The 23,789-nt window shown below is 40.1% G+C and overlaps 1 protein-coding gene across 8 annotated transcripts in view; it reads left to right on the top strand.

The window, feature by feature from the left end:
* Positions 1-23,789, top strand: part of LOC144200484 (nck-associated protein 5-like) — a 74,937-nt gene that overhangs the window by 22,600 nt on the left and 28,548 nt on the right. For 4 of the 8 annotated variants that reach the window (XM_077722680.1, XM_077722691.1, XM_077722698.1 and 1 more), the window contains 2 exons: positions 11,723-11,786; positions 21,204-21,337. In XM_077722680.1, coding sequence (XP_077578806.1) covers positions 11,723-11,786; positions 21,204-21,337 — 198 coding nt within the window. Of the gene's footprint in view, positions 1-4,094; positions 4,385-11,722; positions 11,787-21,203; positions 21,338-22,714; positions 22,940-23,789 lie in introns of those variants that run through there. The other 4 variants (XM_077722705.1, XM_077722727.1, XM_077722721.1 and 1 more) reach the window with 4 other exon arrangements.

Raw genomic sequence — 23,789 nt, 5'->3', positions numbered from 1 at the left:
ATGAATAATCCAGCCATTTGAAGTAAATATTCAGTAAAAACAAGATTTAAAGACCTCCAATTAAGACAATAATTGAGTTTTCAAATCCTTTGTCAGAACCTTCAAGTATTGCTTGAATATTAGTGAATGTTTTAAATAAAAAGAACGCTAGTTGCATCTCAAGCTGTGAAACTGTCATGTCTTCCACTTCTCACAGATAAATGAATGCATCTATTTTATAGAGCCTTTGAGAGGTTAATCTGGTGGTTTAATGTAGCCTTTTACCGTTGCTCCCTCAAGGTTGACCAATGAGAGTTACAGTACTTAAGCAGTATTATCGTAGTGTCTGTCCCCCTATTGAGTGCTTGTGACATGGTCAAGGTGAAACACGGAGCTAAGCTGTCGCTCCACAAATTGTTTTACTCAGCACATATTTATTTATCTTCTGTGATTGGATTTAAGAAGCACACATACATTTATAAGATGGATTCTCTGTGCTGTTTGAGCTATTCGTCACTGTGTAATGAAATCCTGTTTACTGGTACGTTACCAGAGAATGAGTGTGCAATTTCCTCTTTATTGCTTTTGATAGCGTGAGATTTTAGAACATTTTTTATGTTTTCAAGTGCATCTTGCCATAACATCCTCAGTCCAAAAAGACTCCTAGGTGTAGTGTGTGTGTGTGTGTGTTTTAGTTAAGTCATGTTTTGTGTCGTTAAGGATGACAGGGCGTCCATTCCATGATACTTACCTACAGTTTGGAGGTTTTTTGAAAACATTCCTTTGTCCCACAGGAAACAGGAAGCAGGGAAAATGTGTAAAATCCAAAACAATCCCACATGACTCACTGTAGTTCAAGCTTTGATGTGCTTCAATATTTTGCACAAGATTATAATCATTGACATGTTTTCTTTTTTTTTGTTCTGATCATCCCACTGGAAATCTAAGATTAATTCTACATATACTGCATCTGAGTTAATGGTGTTTATAGAATACTTTCAGCATTTCCTGAGTTGAGAGCGGAAATGAATCTTTACAGATTGATGTCTAGTCAGACTTCCAACACCCCCCTTCTCGCACCGCTGCCTAATTGGAAAATGACTAAGATGCCGTAATGTCTCTGTCCTATTACACACTCATCTTGCCGCATACAGTTTCAAATATAGGCACTCATGGGTTCTGTCAGCATGACCATCTTGTGATTTGCATCTGTCTGGCCCCTCACAGATCTGAGTGGGTTTGTGCTGGGTAAACAAACAGGCTTGCCGTCTGTATTCTGGAATTTCCTTTGCTCATTCAAGTGCAGGAAATGAAAATGTCGCCATGTTGACACGTACTTGTCTGCTGGACAGACACCACATGCCCTTCATCCTGACGTTTAAAAAGCATCCTGAAATTATTAAGAGCGGTGTTCTGAGTGTAACAAGTAGTTAGTTACCTGTTTTGTAATAAATGTCTTCTGTCTTGTAACACACACCAAAACAACATAATGCACCAGAGGAATAATGAGCTCCAGTGACGCATGCTGGCGTCCCTTGTCTGCCTCTGGTTACTCAACTGTGATCAAACTACAGAGGATTAATGTCACAGGGGGAGAGTGTGGCTGATGGCTCTGGCAGTTCCACTACTGGCCACATAGTACATTGGCACATTTATGCTATACTAATTGAAGCCATGAAAGATAGCAGGGGTCTCCAAATACTAGGTTGTGGCCCAGTGGATGCAATGTCATTTATTTATCATTATATATATAATAATAATAATAATAATAATAATAATATAATATATATATATATATATATATACATATACATATACATATACATATATATATATATATATATATATATATATATATATATATATATATATATATATATATATATATATATATATATATATATATATATATATATATATATATATATATATATATATATATATATATATATATATATATATATATATATATATATATATATATATATATATTTTTTTTTTTTTTTTACATATTATATTTTACACCCATAATATCCAATACATACACAAAAAAAGTGTAATTGACATATTTTTATCACAGATATATCTTCCGTAATCAGGAAACCATGCCAAATCTCATCAAAATATGAGATGGAAAAAGTGCTTGTACAATCTCGTGTGGTGGTTTGGGAGAAATATGTTAGACAAAGTCTAAATAAGTTTTTTTTCTAAACTGACATTTTCATGTTACTCTATTATAACATAAAACTGACAATTCTCACCGAACAAATCAGTATTCAGTGGACATTGCTTGTACAAGCCAACATTTTTATAAGCTTTTCAGTCACACATTGTTCCACACTGAAACAACTCTTCCTGGGTTTTGGAAATGAGTCCGATCAAATCAAGGCAACATGCAGTCTGGTTGTCTACCAAATAATCCGGTATTAAAACAACGTGCTGTCCATTTGACTAAAATTCATTGGACAAGCCCATGCGCCGCTGCACTTGCATTCCAATAGGCCTTTACTCTTTTCTATATTGATCTGTCAGTCCTCTAGTGACTGTCTCACCACTGTCTTGTCTCCTTCTCTTTGCTTACCAGCTCCCAGCGCAATGCTAACTTAGACTCTGTGTGTCAATCTCTACATGTGACACCGGTGGAGCCAGTCTGAGTGTATGGGCAGCCAAGTGTTCCTAAACAGAGGAATTTCTCTCTGGCACCACTAACAGACAGCTACTGTGCTGTCTGTACTGTTCTGCACATGCTTGTAATTTTTAAATCCATAACAACATACAACAGCTGTTTAAATAAAACATGCATGCATCATGTTTCTTATTTTGAGTGGCTTAGTGGCATGTGGGTAATCGTTATTGGGAAACCATTGGCTGCTAGCTCCAAATCGAATTAGTATGGAACACTGACTTCTGATTTTTGTTTTTTTAATTATGCCACCCATGTACGTATTACTGCTGACTCAGTCGTCCATTTGTCTTTTTTACTCCAAATGGGACAATGGTAGGTAATTGGCAGCCACCTGCCATGAGAACCAAATCGCGCTGACTCCATATTCAGATTTGCCTTCTAGACAGCTGTGCGTATGTTAAACTCGATTATCTCGCTGCATAACACTCATCATCACCAGCCACCATGAATCTTTCAGTTTTTTTATGATGATGAATGAGACCGCGGGCTCCGAACAATGTGCAGCATCATTCCTAATTCTTCATCCACCTTCTGTGGATAACTCCCACTTTGTCCTGCAGACTAATTTCCTCACATGCTTAGTGTCATTGTTCTTTCAGCACATTAGTGACAGTGAATGTGAGGCCAAGTGGCAGGGATGGCCTCGACTCCAAGTCAGACCAGTGCCTTTATTCTCTCTCTTTAACTGTCCGCTTCTGTCAACGGGACCCTTTTAATTCCCCTTTTCTCTCCTCCCTAACCCCCACCCCCCTTGCACTGGTCCCATTGGGAGGCAGACAAAAGGGGGTTCCCCCTCCCCTACTAGTCGTTTTCCTCATCGTCTTCTTCCCCCTGCGTCCCATCTCCCCACGTTTTTGCTCGCAGGCCCGGTTTAGGCGGCAGTTTGTCACAACCATTCAGCTGAGACTGATTATGATTGCAGCAGATGGGCAAGAGTGCTCCGTTTTTTTTCTCCTACTCTGGCTTTTACCTTCCCGGCTGTTTTACTCCCTCAGTCAGCATTGCTGGACTTCACGTGGTTTTTACCTGAAACGATCATTCACCATCATTCCAATTCCAGTTTAGCATTTTTGGTTCTACTTATGCTGGTTGTGTTGTTGCTTTTTCTAAAGGATGGTTTTAAAATTGCTGCTCTTTTTCAACTATCATTGATTCTACTATCACATACAGAAACCTGCTTGCTCCTTTCTATCCAACATTAGATTGCAATAACCCCATTCCAAAAATTCCATCTTCTCCTCCATGCAATCCCCCAGTCAGTTCTCCCACTGCTGGAGATGCAGCAACAAACACATGTACAGTGTCCTGCTCGGAAGGAGAAGCAGAAGTGGATATGTACTACTGAGGCAAGATAAAGCTCGGGGGCGGGGCGGGGCAGAACAGGGGGAAGGCTCACAGTGCTGCGTGTTGATGTGAAAGAGACCACAGCTGAGAGCCAGAGCGCATGGAGAGAGAGGAGAGGAAAGAAGAGTCTATGCATGTCGGCAGACTGAGAAAGAGCTCTTCGGAGGAAGACACAGAGTACTAAAGGGGGTCACAGAGAAACGCAGGCAGCTTGAGCTCAATCCAGTCGAGGGAGCTCTGATGACTTGTGGACATTAACTTTATCATCTGCGGGGATCAGCGGGGTGCCAGCTAAAGAGAGGACAGAAACTGCTGGCGCTGGTGGATTACCATGAGTGTCCTCTGATTGCACCAGAATGCCGCATCTATACCACAGTAAGATCTAGTTTTTATTTTGGTCCACATTTTACTGTGGGGATCTATTCACTTCAAACCTGGAATATTCAAGTACAAGTACATAGCAATCTTGGATGCATTACTGAGTCGGACAAACGAGTTGGAAAGGGGGCAGTGAGGATAATTGTGTGTCCTGTTGCTCTAGGCAACTGAATGTGGCATGAACCACGTTGAATGTGACAGATAGCAGGAGGAAATACATAGCTGTCATATTGACTATAGCGTTGCAGGGGGATTTGCAGGAATGTTGCCCATCTACTCTTTTGTTCCCTCACAGTCCATTTCAAATAGATTAACATTTTCTTGGTGGCCTCCTAAGCTCTTAGTGGAATGACTAGTGTAGATGAGGATGTGAATTTTAGATTCTCATGATATGGTATCTGTGGGTACGACCCTTTAGCTCTTATTTCGGTCTGTCAAGCTGTGCAAGGATAAATCAAAGTCAATGACAGATTCAGCTGTGTTGGGTGAACACCGATGTGTTGTTGGATAAGTACTATGAATGGGTATTTAAACTTTTCTCGTAGTCTGCAAAAACAACCATATGAGAAAATGATAGTAAAACATGGGAGAGTTAGGGAGCGTCACTCTTGTTGGTTTTGACAAAATGCCAGAAAAAAAAGAATTCTTTTTCTGCCATGGGAATCACTGCCGTCCAACTTTGACAACAAAAATAGATTCTTCCATGAAGTCATCGTTTGAATGCCACCCATCAAGAAGAGAAGGTTCTTGTAGTTTCGGCGGAGAAAGATGAACAGCACCGTAACGTGTAAGGTAGTTTCATTTTTACACACAGGGGCAGTTTCTCATAGTCTCTTTAAAGGCGAGGTTGACAATATGTCAACTTGTGACCAAGCCAGATGTGTTGCCACGCTGGGGCGTTTTAGCCTGTCCCCATGAGAAACCTACCTGGGGATTACGGGATAAGAGGATTGGCTCGGGGAAGGATTTAATTTGTTGAATTAAAATCCTAATTCTGCCCATAGCGGCCAAACTCCAAATGGTTGTTTGTGACATTTTCATTTTTTACTCATGCTGGTCCTTTGGGCAGCTAAAAAGTCACTTTGTTAGAAACGGTCCAACGAGTAGGACCACAATGCAAGCATTGGAACTGTGAATAATAATTGCCCCAAATTCCATGCCTGCTGAGAGCATATAATCTAGGATAGATCTAACTGAAATATCACTGCTTTTGTGTTTCCTTTTCATCAGTTTGCCTTTCAGTCCTCTACATTCAGTTTTACAACCTAACTCCGACCTCCCTCACGCACAAACCCCCCTTCCCAGCCTAATCACTCTGTATCCATTGACCCTCAGCTAGCGTGTTGGGCTCAGGTCAGAGTGAATTATTGAGGAATGTAGCCCCTTGTTTAATGGCTCGTCAAGTGGGCCTCAGCATGGAAGTGTTCCCTCTTCTTTGACAGCCAAGAATTAGGAACAGGGTACGTCCTCCTTCAAGGCAACTTTCCCACACGACCTCCACCTCCATGTCATATTACAATGGCACAGTGAAAGGTTAAAAAAAATTGGGAAGATATGGTTCTTAACTTAGCAAAAGGTCCATTAGGCAACACACACAAACACATCATTTATGAACAACAAAAGGCTTTCATTTGCCTGCAATCAATGGCTAGTTGTGTACAGAGAAGCTCTTGCCTAGAGACACACTTTTTTGTTAAGGCTGCGAGCAATCTTATATGTAGTCTTTAAATGACTGCGCTGCCTCAGTGAGATCTTAAACAGCCCGATTTCCCCCTCATAACATAAATATTCATTGTTGATGAATCTCCTTGTGATGCCTTAAGTGTCTAATCTAGATGTTTTTAGGTCACATGATTGAATGTTGCACATTCCTGCTTAGAGCAAGACCATAGGGTACCATCCTTGTTCACAGCATGGAGGCGCTGACACACTTCCACAATTGTGTGTTTCTTACAAGATTTTGGATCAAAGCCAACAAAGATAATTTCACATTTCTATAGTTGTCACAGTGAGACGTTTATGAGAATGAGCTGCTGAAATGGGGGGAGGGGTGTCTTTGAGTATTTGGCTGCACAGACAACCCGAATGTCAACAAACCTTAGCTCTGGACTATCTGGGGTATAAATCAGCAGTTAATAGTCTTAGAATCATGCAGGCTGGGGTCCAATTGCTCAAGGTGTCGGTGCAGCTGGAGAAGCTCGAGGTCTCGCTCTTTTTCCAAATACCTCTTCTGCTCTCTTTAAACTTTTGAGCCGTTTGCTTTTTTTTTCTCCTTTGCCTGGAGTGAATTATTGCAAGTAAAAGCCCTCGCGCAACTTTAGTGCCGGCATGCCTGAAGTCCAAAATGAGGCTGCTATGCCGATTTCTACCTCCTTAAAGTGTTTAGATAACAGACAATCAGCTCAAGTGCTACTGTTTACACATGTTCCCATTGTATGTGAAGCCATTTGTCCACACTGTAAAGCACTACTGTTTGATTGAAGCTCCGAAAACGATGTGTTGACATCCAATGTAAAACATCCTATAGCTGCCTCTAGGTGTCCATGAGTCAGCAGAACATTCCAGTAAATATGAGTCCCTGCTGCCCAGTTGTGTCAAGCCAGGGCAGCCAGTAATAAAGAACAATGCATGAAAACTGTGAATTACAGTTTACAAAGTGAGCTTTTAAATTTTCCCTCGGACAAAAGGTTGGCTTTTTCCAATGCAATGTTCGAATCAGCAATAAAAATTTGGCATTCCTCCCATGGTTCATGCCACGTTTGTGAGTAGACAGTAGTTCCTAAGAGTTCTTCACTTGTTCTTCTTCCAACTTCCTGTCAAGTGTCAAGTCAGGAAAGCAAGTTAATAACATACTTGAACAATCCTTCCCTTTTGGCTACATTTATTGCATTGCAAGCTCAGTAGATATTTTTTAGACATCCTATTTATCACAATTATTATTCTCCGTCATTGAAGATTTTATCCACAACTAAACGTTTACTTCAAAGTTGGGCCTTAGTTTGTCAAAGGTGGCCTGGGCGTGCTCACATTGAAAGAGCCGAAAGGCATGTGTGCGAAATGTGAGAATATGATCATTGGAAAAGATGAAAGACACAGCACACAATTACCGGAGCTCCAGGCAAGGTATGTTTGTGTGTCAGAATGAGGTGTGCCGGGAAAATAGTCTGTTAAAATATTTAATCATTTTACATCTCAAATCATCACTGTTCTCATCCACCCACTGAATCAGACGTATGAACATTTACACCTCTTCATTCCATTTAATCAGAAATGTGTTTATGAAATTAAAAAAAAAAGTTTGGTCCCTGCATCGGTGTACAAAAATAAGGAGCATTTAACAGTGAAGCAAGATTAAGATACACCTGACAAGCCCTTCTTTGTGGTTTAGGAGGAGTTTATCTTTTGTGTTGTAATTGTCTAATTCATTTTGGGCGTACACAGCTACATTCCTTTTGGGCTTCTTAACAAGCACACTACAATATGTGACATTATACCTAAATGGCAGAGGTTATTATTAGAGTTGCACCCAGAATTTAATGGCTAAAAATATTCTGCCTAAGTGTGACTAAATATGTGCTTTTGATCCGCCTTTTTTCATTGAAATGCCACTACCGAAACCGAAAGTTGGGATAACACACAAAAGCTTTGTTGCGTGCACTTCTCTTATATAGTATGCCCTACTAGAGCGACAAATGTTGGTGTGTCTGTTCATTGTAGCCATTCGCACTTACAGTGAAACAGAGTCTGTGACATGTATTTCTTCTTTGTAGACCATTTCTATTCTTGTCCTGTTTGAGCAGCTATAACAGGGCTTTTCTTGGTTGTCTTTCCAGTTATGCAAACTTTTTGTTTGATCTCATTCTGGCGTGTGGGCAAGCTCTCTCTCCTAACATTAACTTGACTACACTAACAACTATAGGGTCTGTTCAAAAGGTACCCCAAGAAATCAGTTTCAAAATGAGCCCTTCAATAACATTGGGCAAACTAATGGCCAAATAGATCGTCCAGAATATGCTACTGTAGTGACTTAAGTCATTCACAAGTAGCATGAGGAGGTAGATTCCTTGTGTGCACCAGATCATTAAATTTCACCATGTCAATAATTGATGGTCTGCTACTGTGGGGTAAGGCTTTATCAAGCCACTCCTGCCAGCTGCATGGGTGTGTACTCCACTGCTGTTTGTTTCTTCACCACCATCCAGCACACACAGCGTCTGCATCGGAAGACGGGAGGTCTCCAGCTGTGGGTGAGGCTACATCCTAGATGGGGAGTCTCACCAGTCTGATTCACCCTCACTATTTGAACGTTTACAGATGTGCGAACCCCGCCACTCAGACTCTTGTAAGAGATGAGCATGCATCTTTTTTTACTACTGTTGTCAGTTCTCTGCTCCTAGACACTCTTAGGCATTAATGAAATTTGCTACGATTGTGTCACTGCTCCAACTACCCAACTATAATTTAGGAATGGATTGCCAAATGTTCAGAAAGTTTAAAACAAGTCACTACCTAAATGGATGCTGTAGAGACTGCTTTAGGAGGCTCTCTGCTCACATGAGAGGATTTTGGATCGCTTCTGACAGTTACGTAAACAGTCAAAGGCCCGATTAAAGATGGGAATGACCAGTGCTGAACCGCAGCCAGTATGTAGAGAGCATCTCTGTGTAAGCCACATTGGCATCAGAGCTCTTAACCCAGCGGGAATACAAACACTAATGTGTAAATGTATGGCAGCACTGTCCATTACAAATGTACAACTGTATGTTTCTGGCTTAAAACATTGTTTTTGGATCACTGGCACATTGTGTGTATTGTAGGCGTGTGCATGGTGGCAAGAGAGAGATGTGACCAAATAAGGAAAATGGGCTTAACTATACTATGATTTAAACTATAGCCCTTCTAAAATCTGATGCAAGTGTTGTATGTATTTCGGCAGTGCAAAAAATGCGCAGACCATCATTGCGTGGTAAACCATTAAAGATATATATTTTTGTTGTCTCAGTCACAGCAACAGCATTAACGGAAGCCAGACTCTGAATGCAAAGTGCAAACCTATCACAATATAGTAGTTCAAAGTACATTATGTTCACATTCTTACTGTGATTTGTTGTCCTTAACCTTGTCATTTCCTCATATCGTTGAATGCCCTTGCAAATTGCAAATCATCGATTATGTCCCCCCCACCTTTAAAAAAAAATCAGGATGTGGTGCTGCGATCTTAACAAGCTCATAAATTGTCTCTGTCATCTCCCACTTATCCATATCCGTGTCGTGGGGGCAGCAACCTCAGCAAAGAGGCCCAGACAGCTCTCTCCTGCCACTTTCACCAAGCCTTCTAGAATCCACAGGCCAGCTAAGAGATATAATCCCTTCCCTTCAGCATGTCCTGGCTAAACGTGAGACTCATCATAGTTGAAAATTGCCTGAAACACCTCCCGAGGGAGGTGCCCAGGGTGCACCCTCACTAGGTGCCTGAACCACTTCAGCTGGCTCCACTCGACATAGAGGAGCAATGGATCTATTCTGAATCCCTCCCAGACTCTATATCTAAATCTGAGCCCAACAGCCCCATTGAAACTCCTTTTGGACATTACCTAAAATTCATGGCCATAGGTGAAGGTATGAACATAGGTCTTGTAAATCAAGAGCTCCGCCTTACCGGCAAACTCTCTCTTCACCATGACGGATCGGTTAAGCTCTGCAAAGTTGTGGATGCCACTCTAATATGCCTTTTGATCTCACAGTCTAATCTACCCCCACTTGTGAACAAGATCCCAAGGTAGTTATTAAACTCCTTCACCTGGGAGTGGATAAATCTCCGCCCCCTGGACTGACAAGGGCCTGGTCTTGGTCTGACACAGGGGTCAACAGAAACCGATATTTATAGTACCCAGTATTCATTATTTTCCGTGTTATCACGCAAACTATAAAGGTGTTATTCTTAGTATATTATATGTTTAATTTTAAATAACTGGAATACAGAATACTTTTCCAACAGCCATTCTGTGGCATGGTAAGCATGTGAATTGTTGTTTTGGAGTTTTTTTAATTGGAAAACATTGATTAAATTCTTATTTACTACACCAATAAATTGCTGGACTTTGTGTCTTAACATTGTTTGAGCTTTAAAAAATCCTACAGCCGGGCCAGTCACATCTCAAAAAAAGCATTCTTAGATTTACATTCTAAATGCCTGATGTGCTGGTGCTTTTCCCAGAGTGGAGTTGTCCAGTAGAACAGGCCTGAATGATGGAAGCTCACAATATAATACAAAGTGAACCAGTTCCAGACACAGCTTGTTAAACAAAATAAAATGTGTAAGACTGTTGAAATGTCTGGTTCCCACCAACATTCAAGGTACTCAGGGAACAATATCACCAGAGTGATGCATAGCTGGTTCCACTCAAGTCTTTTATGAGTTTACTAATAGAATGTGAAAAAAAATCCTGTACAATTGGATTGTATTTAGTAAATGAATACAGTTTGGAAGCCTCTGTCCTTCAATGTGAAATTGCACTAAACACACCTTAAACTACAGAATTTCTTTTTTCTTTTTGAAAAATCCCCATTTATTAGAATATTACATTTCACTGAATATGCCATTGCTTCAGTCCAGACTGACCATTAATCCATCAGCTGGTAGCCCCCATAGGTCCAATTCTAATTAACTATGAGTTCCTGCCTAGACAGGTGAGCAAGCAACAGAGAAACTGTGATGTCATGCTGAAATTTGTGAGGTGTGATTTAGAGTTGTTTTGTGGGATGGCGGTGCAGGTGGTCTAATGACATGCTTGCAAATGTATTCCACTTGAGAAAGTGTTCTTCTCTCTGTGTTAGGAGAGAGCAATTTCCACTTTCTAGACATGTATTGATAGTCATGACTAAATTGTTACAGAACCTCAATGCAGGCATTTTTTTTTTTGGAGAAGGCCAGAAAAAGCTATGCTTTATAGTCAATGCGGGTGTTCCAAGATTTGACCCCATTAATAATCTGAAATAGCCTCACGTGGAAGAAGGCTTTAACCCACACACTCTGTGCCTTTGTTTTAGCCTGCTCACGTTTTGGAGGTTTTAGACGGAAGGAGAAACATGCATTGTGACACCCTGCTCCGTTTCCTGTGAACTATTTTGTTCTTGCACAAATATGCCAAACTGGCTCAGTTTGTTTTTTAGTAGCAAGCACTGTGTAGTTAACTCCTGTTTCTAATGAACTGCTTTGACCTAAATAATTGAAATCTCCTCAATTATTATTAAGAGAAATTTAAGCCTTTTAGTGGGTTGAGTAATCATATCACACCGCTTATTTTCTGCATTTCTCTCTCTCTCTCGGCACAGGGAAAAACTGGCCGTGGCTCGCATGCAGAGGGAAGTTGCGCGGAGCGAGAGTGGGGGAACAATGGTAAAGTACCCTAGAGTGGCTTGTCTGCAACATCTGCACATGCACCCACAAGTCAGTCACATGGTGCCAGCTCATCAATTTATTTTGTAGGAGACAATTATGGAAATTAAATGATCTAGAAAGATTACAGGCAGATTAATGCTAAACGAAGCTATGCATCTGAGGATTTTACAAGGTAAAACCTCAAACCATGTGATGCGTAGGCATTTAGTTGGTCTGACCACAGTCTGCCTTTGATTTGCTATGGCACGAAAGCAGAATTCCCTAAGAAAAATTCCTATGAGCCTTTTATATATATATGTATATATATTCATGGCCTTTAGAGTCACGTAGACTGTTCATATTGGCTCTTTCAAGCTTTTTCCTCTACACAAATTATATAAAATGGTTACTTGTCCCTCCGAATTTATAGCCCTGTCACGGCCTCTGATTCCTCAATGTGTACATACACTCATTTTATATGAGCACACACAGCAATTCTTTGTGCTGAATCTGTGTCATTGCCTCCTCCTGTAACACTAACCTCGCCGACTTCCGCCAAGGAAAACATGTCATTGGGCACGGAGGAGCAGCTCACTCTCCACTGGGAGCACAACATGCCAAATTTTGTCTTTGAAGGAGTGTGTGTGTGAGTGAATGTGTGTGTATTGTAGGCGTGTGCATGGTGGCAAGAGGGGGATGAGTTATCTTTATGAGACAGGAGCTGGTAGGGGGGGTATCACTAAGCTCCATTTGAAATTGGGATTATCCCAGTTGGAGTCCCCTCACGCTCCTTTTTTGTCTCTTTCTGGCATTCCTGGGAGGCATCGCAGCTCCAAACTAAAAGAGAGAAGGAAAAAAGCTGCATGGAAATGATAATAACTGCCGAAACGTTGCTGGTTGGTTTAAAAAAAAAAGTGGAAACCAGCAGCGACTTGTGCGGATGCCCACTTTCATGCTTGGGTTAAACCCCCCGTCTTCCTTGGCTAAGTAAAGGAGATTAAACAGTAAGGGATATATGAGGCTTCTCTACGGGAAGCGGGTCCCAGACAGAGTAGTCATTCATCTACCTGCGTGTCTCTGCATGGAGACTTCACTGTTAGGAACACGGCATGCAGGTTGGTGCAAGCCACAGGTCTCTTGTGCATAGTAACACAACTAAAGCGAATTAACAACCTAGTTTACAGTCAGTGTTGCGATTTCATCGGAGCTCCTGTTGGGTAACACGACAACTTCTGTACTGCACCACTTTGAGTTTATGGATCTTTTGGGAGAATGACTTGAAACCTATTGAACAATTTGCAGGTGTCAAGCCACAAACTTTATCGTCACACTGTTGCAATTTGTTATTAGTTCAGCTGGAACCTCTTCACCATCTGGACACCGAAATTTAAATCTCAGACAAGAAAAACAGAAGCATTTGACAGAGGTCAGATTTGATCGTGTGGGGTCTCCTTCCCAAAGCCTCAACAGCTCTGAGACCAATTGCTCATTAACGGACCCGTCGTCATTTGAAGTTCCGTCTGGAATTCTTCCCAAAGGCGTGGTGCCGGGCAGGGCCAAACTCGTTTAATACCATGCTCTCTGTCCTTTTCGGGGAGGGGGCAGGATGCTGGGTTTCCTGTCAGCCTCAAAACACACGTCCACATGCAGACCCATAAAGAGTGTGTTACATGCTCTGCTTAGGGGGCGGGGCTCTCCATTAAAAAGGCATTTGGACTGTTAGCTAAGATTATGGGCACTGGAAACGGCTGTATAAACAACATGTGAAAATAAACCATCTCCGCTTCGGGAGCTTTATTTTTCTTTGAGGTCTGTGGACGCTCACTGACACGTTAGCCAAAAAAGATAGAACGTATTCACGGAGGTGTTGCTGTCAAAATTTTGCTTGATCTTTGAAGCTGAGCTTGACTAAACAGAAAAACACTGTTAAGGAAAGCAAAAAAAAAATAGAGCAATCATGGAAAATGTTTCATTTCAAACTTCCTTATCTTTTATTTGTATGAATTTAATGATATGCGTATGTTTGCATATCTTAGGCACCATGGTAAAAGGTTGATTTTTTTCATATACAAAACTTTTAGTTGCTGTTAATTGTGATAGACCTCTACTAATCCATTTTAACTGTTAAAATGGGCTTTATGTCTTTCGCTATCAATGGCACCAAACATATTCCAATTAAATTAGATATTTTGGGGTTTGAAGATCATAACATTTAAGGGGATTATCAATGATAATAACAGATTAAACCCAGTGGTGTGCCGTCAGGGCCTTCAAGTCCTTCTCTGATGCCCTAAGAAATATCTGAATCATATATTATATTTTGTCCATCAATACTTATGAAATATTTCAATATCAATAGGGAACATGCGGGATGTTGAACATTAAATACAAAATTTAATAAAGAGCTGAGTTAAGTTAGTATAACATCAATGTAACGAGTTAATACTATGTGGTTTGTACTAATTAAATGAGAGTTGACAACATGATTAACGACCATTCCATTTATCTCTAAACTACATTGACAGCACCGCAAAGATGAAAATCTTGTGTTGAGCTGATAACGAAATGCCTGACAGGGCTTCTTGGTACTAGCAGAGTATTTCTGACAGCCATAGCCTGAATGTGTGACAGTATAGCCTTCTGTGCGTGCAAAATGGAAAGGAAAGAGGAAGGGGGGCATTGGTCTCAGGTGCTGTCTTTGCACATGGGGCTTATCGTCCACGTCCAGCGGGGCTCAGCTTGCCTCCCCCTGGAACACATTGACCTGACCGATGGCAGCCAGGTAGAAATTGGTGCTGCACAACATCCCTCTCAGCCACTAGATTGAGTTAATGTCCCAAAGTGCATTGGTAGGGCAGCTGAGATAGGATGAAGCCATAATAAATAAATGCTAATTGATTATTGAATTGATGATATCTTAGAGATGGAGTTTGTTAAATGCATCCCAAAAAGTCAACATCAAATGTATTTTTTTTGTTTGTATTTATTTCAATTTAAATATTGAGAGATTGTTCTGTGATAGAATAGTTTTTTTTTCATACCGCAGCATAGACAAAACATGGATAAATATAGTGATATAAATAATAAACAGTATATGTAGCATACATACAGTATTCAGACTATTTGGATTGTTTCATCTTTATAATGCAAGCTATATCTGCTTGTCATGGTTTTAAGTTAGACCTCAAAATAAAGATAGCTATTGTTTCCGGTTGTTACCTAAAAAAGACAAGAGATTGAAACTGTAGTTTTAACTTTGATCTTCTGTCCACTTCTGGTTTTGTCATTATAGGAGAGCATTTTCAGATATTTTTTTAATTCTACTTCCATCACTATTACTTTGGAAAAATATTTTAATTTCCTTTTATTATTCTGTAGAGAGCACAACAAAATTGCTCAGACATAGTATTGTAGATTTTTAGCTTTTAAATATAGCATTAATAATATTTCGCGTTGGATTTCCTAACTGCTTCAGACCCTGGGAGTAAATTAAATTTCCTCACTGTGAGATTAATAATGTGCAAACTGAACTAATATATTTAATTAATATCAGCAATACTTTCTCTGAAAATTCTTAGTACCAGCCAATAAAATATGCATGTTTTGTACACTCTGACCATGTCAGATATCCTTATTATTCTCCAAAATCCATTTTTATATAGACTAACATTAATTCATTATATTTGTTGAGATTGTTTTGCAAATTAGATTCTGCGCATGCATAGTGTTGTGGAACGTACGAGGCAATATGGACTACAATAGGCTCAAATGAAATGCAGATAAATACTAAGATGGAAAACAATAGACTAAAATCGCTGACTGAGATGGTCTCCATAATAACTACCTTATAAGTCATGGAGCGAAACTGAAGCACATTTTCCACAATGAACAAGAATAAAACCCTAACCAGATATTTTGTCTTCGTGCCAGCCAGGCAACCAAAATCCTTGTTGTACCCTCTTGAATATAGTGTTGCTGATGAGCACACACACGCACACACATGCACACTGACATGTTTTATTAATGAACGGAGGAGAACCTTTCTTTTGCATTGTGTCCCTGATGTTTGCTTTAGCAACGAGGCAGAGACCCGCTCCAGGCCCTTTGATTAGAATCTGAATAAGAGGGCGAAGGCGTGGGGGTCTGCGTAATGAAGAGATTACTGAACTGCCCCAAAATTCTGCTCGCTTTCAACATGAGGATGTACACACTGGCAGACAGACGACAATTGATGGGCAGGCTTGGCCTACTCGTGCACTTAGTCTGATAATGCTGATGTAGCTTTTCCTAAATGGGAACTCCAAGCAGAGACTGAGGTCTGGAAATTAATTTACAGCCCTCCGTGTATCTTTCAGGGCACTCGGATGAGAGGTGGAAGGGGGTGGGGTGCTGTTATGTCTTGTAGTAATTCAGCTCGGATGGGCGCCATTACTTTCTAATGCGGAGCAATTTCAGAAGCAGGGATCATGCTGGACCCCGCTTCAGCTAATACAATTTAAGACTAAATAACAAGCATGCTCTCCAAATGGAATCTACATCCTTTCATTCAATTGTGAACATTGCATGTTCAGAGTGATACATTGATTCATTTTTATCATTAGGAAATGAAGCCCTCTGCGTCTGTGATGGAGGTCAAATATTATCCTCAAAGACCTAATCTGGGTGTATGGAAAATACTGTATATTGCTCAGTAGATAAAAAGCCCTCCTCGGGCCATTTGTGAAATTACTTTTTTTCTATTGCATTTGACATGGTTATTTTACCCACTGTGATGTTTAGGGAGACAGATTTGTTGAAGCCCTTTAGTGGAAATAGCGTGCTCTTTAGGCTAAAGCAGATATTACACCTACTAGTCTCATCAAGGATGGCAGAAACAATCAAAAAGGGTTATTTTTTTCTAATTTAAGTAGAAGAAAATAATTTAAAACATGGGGGTATAAATGGTATTACATATTTCATAGTCAGTTTGATCTAATGCTGTGGATTTCTGGACATAAAGATATAGGAATTGTGCTTTTAACACCCTTCTGTGTTGTTAGACCAACAAAATTATATATTGAACTAAAGCACGCCTTGATGGGAACGACTATATAAATCATGCCTTGTTATTGAGACTCTTGGCAGCAGTTTGTCAGCAGACATGTCTGCTTTAGTCTTAGGCCTTTCACAGAGCCATGTGGGAAACAAAGCAACAAAAGCTACTGTTGCTTAAGGAGTGTGCAACAATACTGTGCACATTACTGCATGAAGAAAAGGGCCTTTGTTTTTTGTGGTATTGTAGCAATGTCACTCCAATCGCCTCTTCACTATTTGGGCTTCTTTTTGTATGTCTGTGTGGAGTTTTAACATTTAGGTAAAGGCAATAGAGCTGAACTTTATGCTTCTTTTAAACCTGGATTTATAGCACCCATTAGATTTGACAGGGGAAGCTCTATGTTGTGCAAGGAGCTGTTCCACATACTGTACTGGCTGCGATTTACAAGCATGGCCAGACCCTATACTGGTTTTAATAGTGTTTTGGGTTTTGGTATGTGCACCTTAACAGATTCAACTGGACAAAATGTGTGTTTGCGTGTGGAAAATTATTTGCTATACAAAATTAGAGCTGGTTGTTTAGTCGTTGAGATTGATTGGTTTACCATGAAACTAGCAACTGCTTAGTTGTGTAATTCACAGAGTTGAATGATTTTGAATGTGTTATATGTCCTTATTCATATTTAGAATTCCCCCCTTGAATAGCATCACAATATGAAAATGCGTTGGTCTACACCACAGTCACAATATTCCTTTTTTTAAAAAAAATGTTAATTAATCTCTTAATTAGCTTTAATTTCTATATTAATCCTCTTTTAGGATGGCCCTATGGACAAGTGGTTAGTGTGTCTTCCTTACAGTGGGTGGCACCTGGGTTCAAATCTATGTCGCTCCACCTGTTTGGAGTTTGCATGTTCTCCCTGGGCCTCCGTGGGTTTTCTGCAGCTATTGCGGTTTCCTCCCACTTTCCAAAAAACATGCATGGTAGGCTGATTGGAAATCTAAATTAGGTATGAGTGTGTGTGTTAATGGTTGTTTGTCTCCTTGTGCCCTGCAATTGGCTGTCCACAAATTCAGGGTGTACCTCACTTCTGGCCTCAAGTCAGCTGTGATAGGTTCCATCACCCCCTGCGAACCGAGTGAGGATAAAGCAGTTCAGAAAATGAGATGAGATCCTCTTTCATAGAGATGTTAAGTCTAATGACTGAGGGGAAAACATCATGTGTCTACCCCATTTGTCCAGTAGATGTCCCCCTGACACTTTTCTTTGTGCTCCTATAAAATTACAATTGGATTGAGAAGTGTGTATACTAGAATGCAAGAATGTTTATATTTTTTAAAAAGGTGAATGTCAATATATAGTAGTGTTAAAAGTAATAACAGACCACTGTGACTAAATATATTAATCCACATTTCCAGTATATTTTTTATTGCTCTATGTCAAACAACCATAACTTTGCATGTTTACTAGTGTTTTTGGGGTCATTGTCTTGTTGAAACATCCAATTCAAAAGCATGTCCTCCTGAGCATCAGGCAACTTGACCACTTTAGATATTTTGACATACGCAAACTGATCAGGCAACTTGACCACTTTAGATATTTTGACATGTGCAAACTGATCCGCTATCCATGGTATGCAATAAATAGGACTGAAAGGAAGAAAAAAAACGCACACAACAATATCATGATGCTTGCTCCCCTCATCTTACATTGTCAACTAATGTTGATGTATGTTATTTAATGTACAATTACATTTTATTTCTATAATGGCAATGCAACCGTGTTTTTATTGGGAATAAAGTGTGTCGCGAAATGAAGCATAGCAGTCGCAACAACATCACAACCCTGGACCTAATGAGCAGCTGGTGGTTGGTTATAAGTTTGAGCTGGAGAGAGAGGCGCGGCTGTTATAACACTGAGCCGAAATAACAAGGTTTTAAATGATTTCTTCATATCAGCCGGTCAAATGAAAAAAAGGGCCGATACCGATATCAATAAAATTCACGAATATCGTCCCAATATATTGGCTGGCCGTTATATGTGTCGATCACAATTTTCACACAGACATTTTCTCACGGTTTCAGTACTTTCAGGTAATTCCAGACCGTTTTCGGTCATCCTTGAGCTGATCATTGGCTGAGCCTTTGTCATTGTGGTTATTCTGCGATCCATTTAGTTGATTGTCATCTGGTTTTGTGTTTAATTTTTAGAGATCATTTTAGTTGAATAGCCTATCATTTTTTGCACCTCTTTATAGGTTTCCACTTTTCAATCAACCTTTAATTCAAAGTAAGTTGTTCTTCTGTTGAACGACTCATTTTCCTCAAGCTTTCAAGGAGAAAAAATGTCTGATCTACACTTGATGGCTTAACCTTTAAAAAGAGGCCACATGATTCACACCAGTTTGTTTTACATAATTGATGTTCTCACTGATTGAATGCCATACTTCTATTTTTTTAACAGCCCCCTTTCAACAAATTGCCCAATTTGCCCAAAATGCACAGCCTTAACACTTCACACATGGGGTCAAAAAGGACCCCAAGAGTCGTCATTCTGAATGTAGGTATTATTCGGTCATCCTCATGTTAAGAGTGTGTATATTATAAATAATGGGTCTTGTTGGTTATCTGGTTTCTGGTTATCTGGTTAACTGCACATATTGGTAACTCATTTGTCTTGTTTGCATTTATTCAATGGTTGCGTGCTACAGCCTATCCCTGCCAACTATGGGCAACAGGTGGGGGACACCCTGAATTGGTGGCCAGCCAATTGCTGTGCACAATGAGATAACCATTCATGCTCACACTTATATGTAGGCACAATTTAGAGTGTTAAAGCACCCTACCTAGGGTGTTTTTTGGATGTGTGAGGAAAGCCAGAATAAAAAAACCCAACACAGACATGGGGAGAACGTGCAAACTCTACACAGGAAGGTGGGAATCCAACCATGTATGGAACCCTTGATTTCAGAAGTGTGAAGCAGACGTACTAAACACTCCTTAATCGTGCTGCTTTATTTTCCATTTAGTAAATGATATGAGACACAGCTTGGCACATGAACTATTTTGAAGATGATGGGTGGTGTTTGTTAAGTAAAGGGAGCCTGAAAGTGTTCCCAGCACCAAGCTGAACTAATTCACTAATGCCTTCAATCTTCCAACCAGTGGAATGTCTGTGACTTTGAAGTGAGTGTTGAAAATGGTCCTCATTGAGCAACAGATAACGGAGGCCATCAGACAGAAGAATCCAATTAAAGGATGAAGAAAGATTTAATTTCAGACTTGTCTTGAGTGAGAAAGAGGATGATAAAAAGCCTTATGACACAAAGAGGACTTCACATACAACAAGTCCTTGTTGATTTGTGTTTGCGCATTGGACTTCTGTGTCCATATCAAGTCTTATGAGAATATGCAATTCCAACACAAGCAGGGTACAAAGTCTCCAGAGCAAAGAAAGATTGAAGTTGTGATGTAGTTTGACATTTTTGTGAACTTTCTTTACAAGGAGAAATACAAGCCTCTTTGAAAACACCCCGAAGTAGCAACAACTAAGTATTAAATGTCATCATCTTTTACTTTCATGTATTTCTTTTCCAAGAAAATATGTTTTGATCAAAACGGGTTTTGTTTGTGTTCAACTTCGATGTCAACCTATGTTTTTTTTTATTTTTCAAAAAAATATTATTTTATCTGTGAACGTTCTTTCAAGATAATATGTATATTCCTCCAAATACTACTTTATTTTTGCTGTTAACATCAGATGAATATGAACTACTCAAATAACATTGGCCTTAGCCAATACTGCACTTTTAAATGTCTTGTAGGTATGCAGAGGTTAAAAGGGTAATTGATAAAAAGATGTTGAAAAAAATGTCATAGCACTGAAAGAAGAACAAAATCCTTAAGTCAAATCATTTTCATTGAAGTACAGAGAGCTGAAAAAATGAGATATGGCACCCACTGTCTTTTTTTTCATTTATTCATTTTCTGAACTGCTTATCCTCACCGGGTGGGGGGTGCTGGATTCTACTCCAGCCAACAGCCTTAATCGGTGGCCAGTCAATCGCAGAACACAACGAGGCAGACAACCACTCACACTCAGATTCATACCTAGGGGCAATTTAGAGTGTTAAACCAGCCTACCATGCATGATCTGGGATGTGGGAGGAAACCAGAGTACCCATATAAAACCCACACAAGCCCAGGGAGAACACTCAAACTCTTGCTACTGCGACAACGAAATTTCCCAAATACGGAATGAATAAAGTTAGCCAAAACCCCCAAAAATATATATTTTATTCTATTTTCATAGAAATATACATTTTAAAAATGTTTTCACATTGGGAAATCTCTCATGCAGATGCATTCAAGTAACATACTGATGTTTGTTTGCCTCTACAGCGAGAAAAGCTGATCCATGAGCTAGAAGAAGAGCGACGCCTGCGTCTGGAGAGCGAGAAGCGTCTCCGGGAAGTGACGGAGGAATCCGAGCTGGGTCGGGCACAGATCATCTCGCTGCAGCAGCAATTCTCCAGGTGAAAGCATACCGAAAGCTCAAGACGCTCATTTTACCTTGACACATGAGCCGTGACTAAAAGGAAAATATGAATTCATAGTCTTCAAACAAAGCCTCCATAACCTTATTTTGCTTGCCAATGTTGAGTTCTTAATTTGCAGATAGACCCTCTGTAGTCATGTAGGAGTCTTCACATTGGCTTACTTTAAATTAGCTGCTTATCTCCCCATTAGAAAAGCACTTCACACTTTAATGATCCCAGCGTGGCGCCGCAGACTTTTCAGTAGCGGAGGGTGGGAATATTTGAAGAGACATTTTGATGATTAGTGCATATTTTAAATGTGCCATTGATGCAACAATGCTCTCAATTGCTCTCTCTTGTGTCTCCATAATATCCTTGCAGAACAGTATATTTTTATTGCTCCTACTTTCTTATACGATGATATTTTACTTTGAGTTTGGTCTAGTCAGAACCAATTTTTGTATAGCCCACCTTAGAGCAGGCTGAATTCTTCTGTCTGGTTTTTGTTGTGAAAAAATTGCTCATTCAGACTCTGTCCAGATACACAGAAATGTAATTATAATTTGAGACCCGTTGTTTAGCAACCCTTCCCGACTGTTAGACTCAGTGTAGCGACATTATGAGAGGAGAGAAACGTATAAAGATGATCTCTGATTGGGTCTTTAAAATATATCCCAAATGAATTTGTCGGTATGACTCAATACCAGCTAAAATTGTCTTGGCAAAGGTTCTATTGTACACTCGACAAAAGCTGCTGATCAACCGGAGGATGTTCAGCTCACGTTGTCATTCCATGAGGTATACTCGATTGCTTTCATTTCTGGGCTCAGATAAGAAGCCAAAATGTTGTTGTTGTTGTTGTGAATCAAACCTGCTCATTCACTGGATTAATGATGTCAGATGGCTGCTAGTTGCAGTTAATTGGTGACCTTTTGGCATCACCTTAGAAAGCTGGTTACCAAAACTTCCCAAAGTCTTCCAATGGGGAGTTAGGAAGTCTCCTCCGCTAATGTTTCAATCTCAATAAAATATTTATATCCTTTTTGTCAGGGCTTTTCAGATCAATTACAAATAAAAATCCCAGTTTGCTCCTCTTTTCGTGGTTGAAAAGAAATTTAAAAAAAAAAAAAGGGCCAGCATTCTTTAAGTCACAGGCCACTTAGCTCCAGACGAAGGTACGCACAGATGCCAGCATATGCAGACCCCTTCCCCCTAGAGTTCTAAGCTTGGTGTGGGTCACATGCTCAACCCCTCCTGACTTGGGTCAACCCCCCAGAGCTTCAACGCCACTTGGTGTGGCCTGCTGTCATTAAACTACAACGGATTAGTGGTAGACTGCAGCCCACAGCTCTGTATCCCGCTCAGCCCACCCTGAACTTCGCTCCATCTGGGCTGAGACATTTAAAAGCAGGAACAGCAGGGAGAATATTTGCATTGAGAATAACATCAACTAGAAGCTACATTTGGACTTGTATCCTGCAATGGCATCATGAGACTTTGATACCACACAGACAGAATGAGTGGTCAGCAGGCGGAAGTAAAGCGGCTACTTTGAAGCCTGTTCACATCTTTTGCAAGGATGAAGAAGGAGGTCACCAGGTAAAGGCTATAACGGCAAGTGTGCCTTATCTCAAATTGTTTAACTGTTATTTCCCAAAGCTTAGATTTACTTATAAAGAGGTGTAACACATAGCTTGAAAATAGAGACTCATAAACTAAGTGTCAGACGTGTCAGCCAATAAGGTAGTGCAACTCTTTCCGTGGTTACAAAGGTGAGGAGGATGTGCTTAGATGAGGGGATCTGTCTCACTCAGCTTTAAAAATGCCAGAAACATAAAATAATTGTGAAACATATTCAATTCATACGTGAGCTTCAAGATAATTACTGACTCTAAATTATGTCACATGAAGGAGTTACGCCATATCAACTAGGACACAACTTCTTTCAGCTTTATATGTCTTGCGGGCGTGTTGTTACAATTGATGCTGGCGTCCCTCAGAGTGTTGATGTTTTGGCTTGGCTGTTACAAGTTTGGATTGTTATGCAAAATGGTCAGATATGTGAATATGTGGCTTTTATACTTTGCTCTTTCCCAAGATAATCAGAGTAATATTTCTTTCAAGTCACTCAGTTATACTCTGTTTTTCTCCTCCACTGACATGTAGAATTCCATCACATAAATAATTTCCTATGTGATCCAAAGAAAAAGTGTCTTATAAATACGTAAGTCTTTACTTGTTATGAACAACAGTGGCAACCTGTTAGAGTGGAACTCTATTTGGCACCTGCCACTTGGGATCTTAGTAAATAAGGCCTTTAATTGCCATTTAATTATTCTGTGCTGCATCAAGAGTCACAATGATTTACCACTCTTCTCTATCACAGTGTTGCACTTGGCACTTTGTGTGGGACAATACTTTATGGCCATTGTGCTCTTGCCCTTAGCAA

Source organism: Stigmatopora nigra, chromosome 1 (assembly GCF_051989575.1).
Source record: "Stigmatopora nigra isolate UIUO_SnigA chromosome 1, RoL_Snig_1.1, whole genome shotgun sequence".
Taxonomy (NCBI): Eukaryota; Metazoa; Chordata; class Actinopteri; order Syngnathiformes; family Syngnathidae; genus Stigmatopora; species Stigmatopora nigra.
The sequence above is the reverse complement of the archived record's forward strand: the minus strand, read 5'-3'. Positions and strand labels throughout refer to the sequence as shown.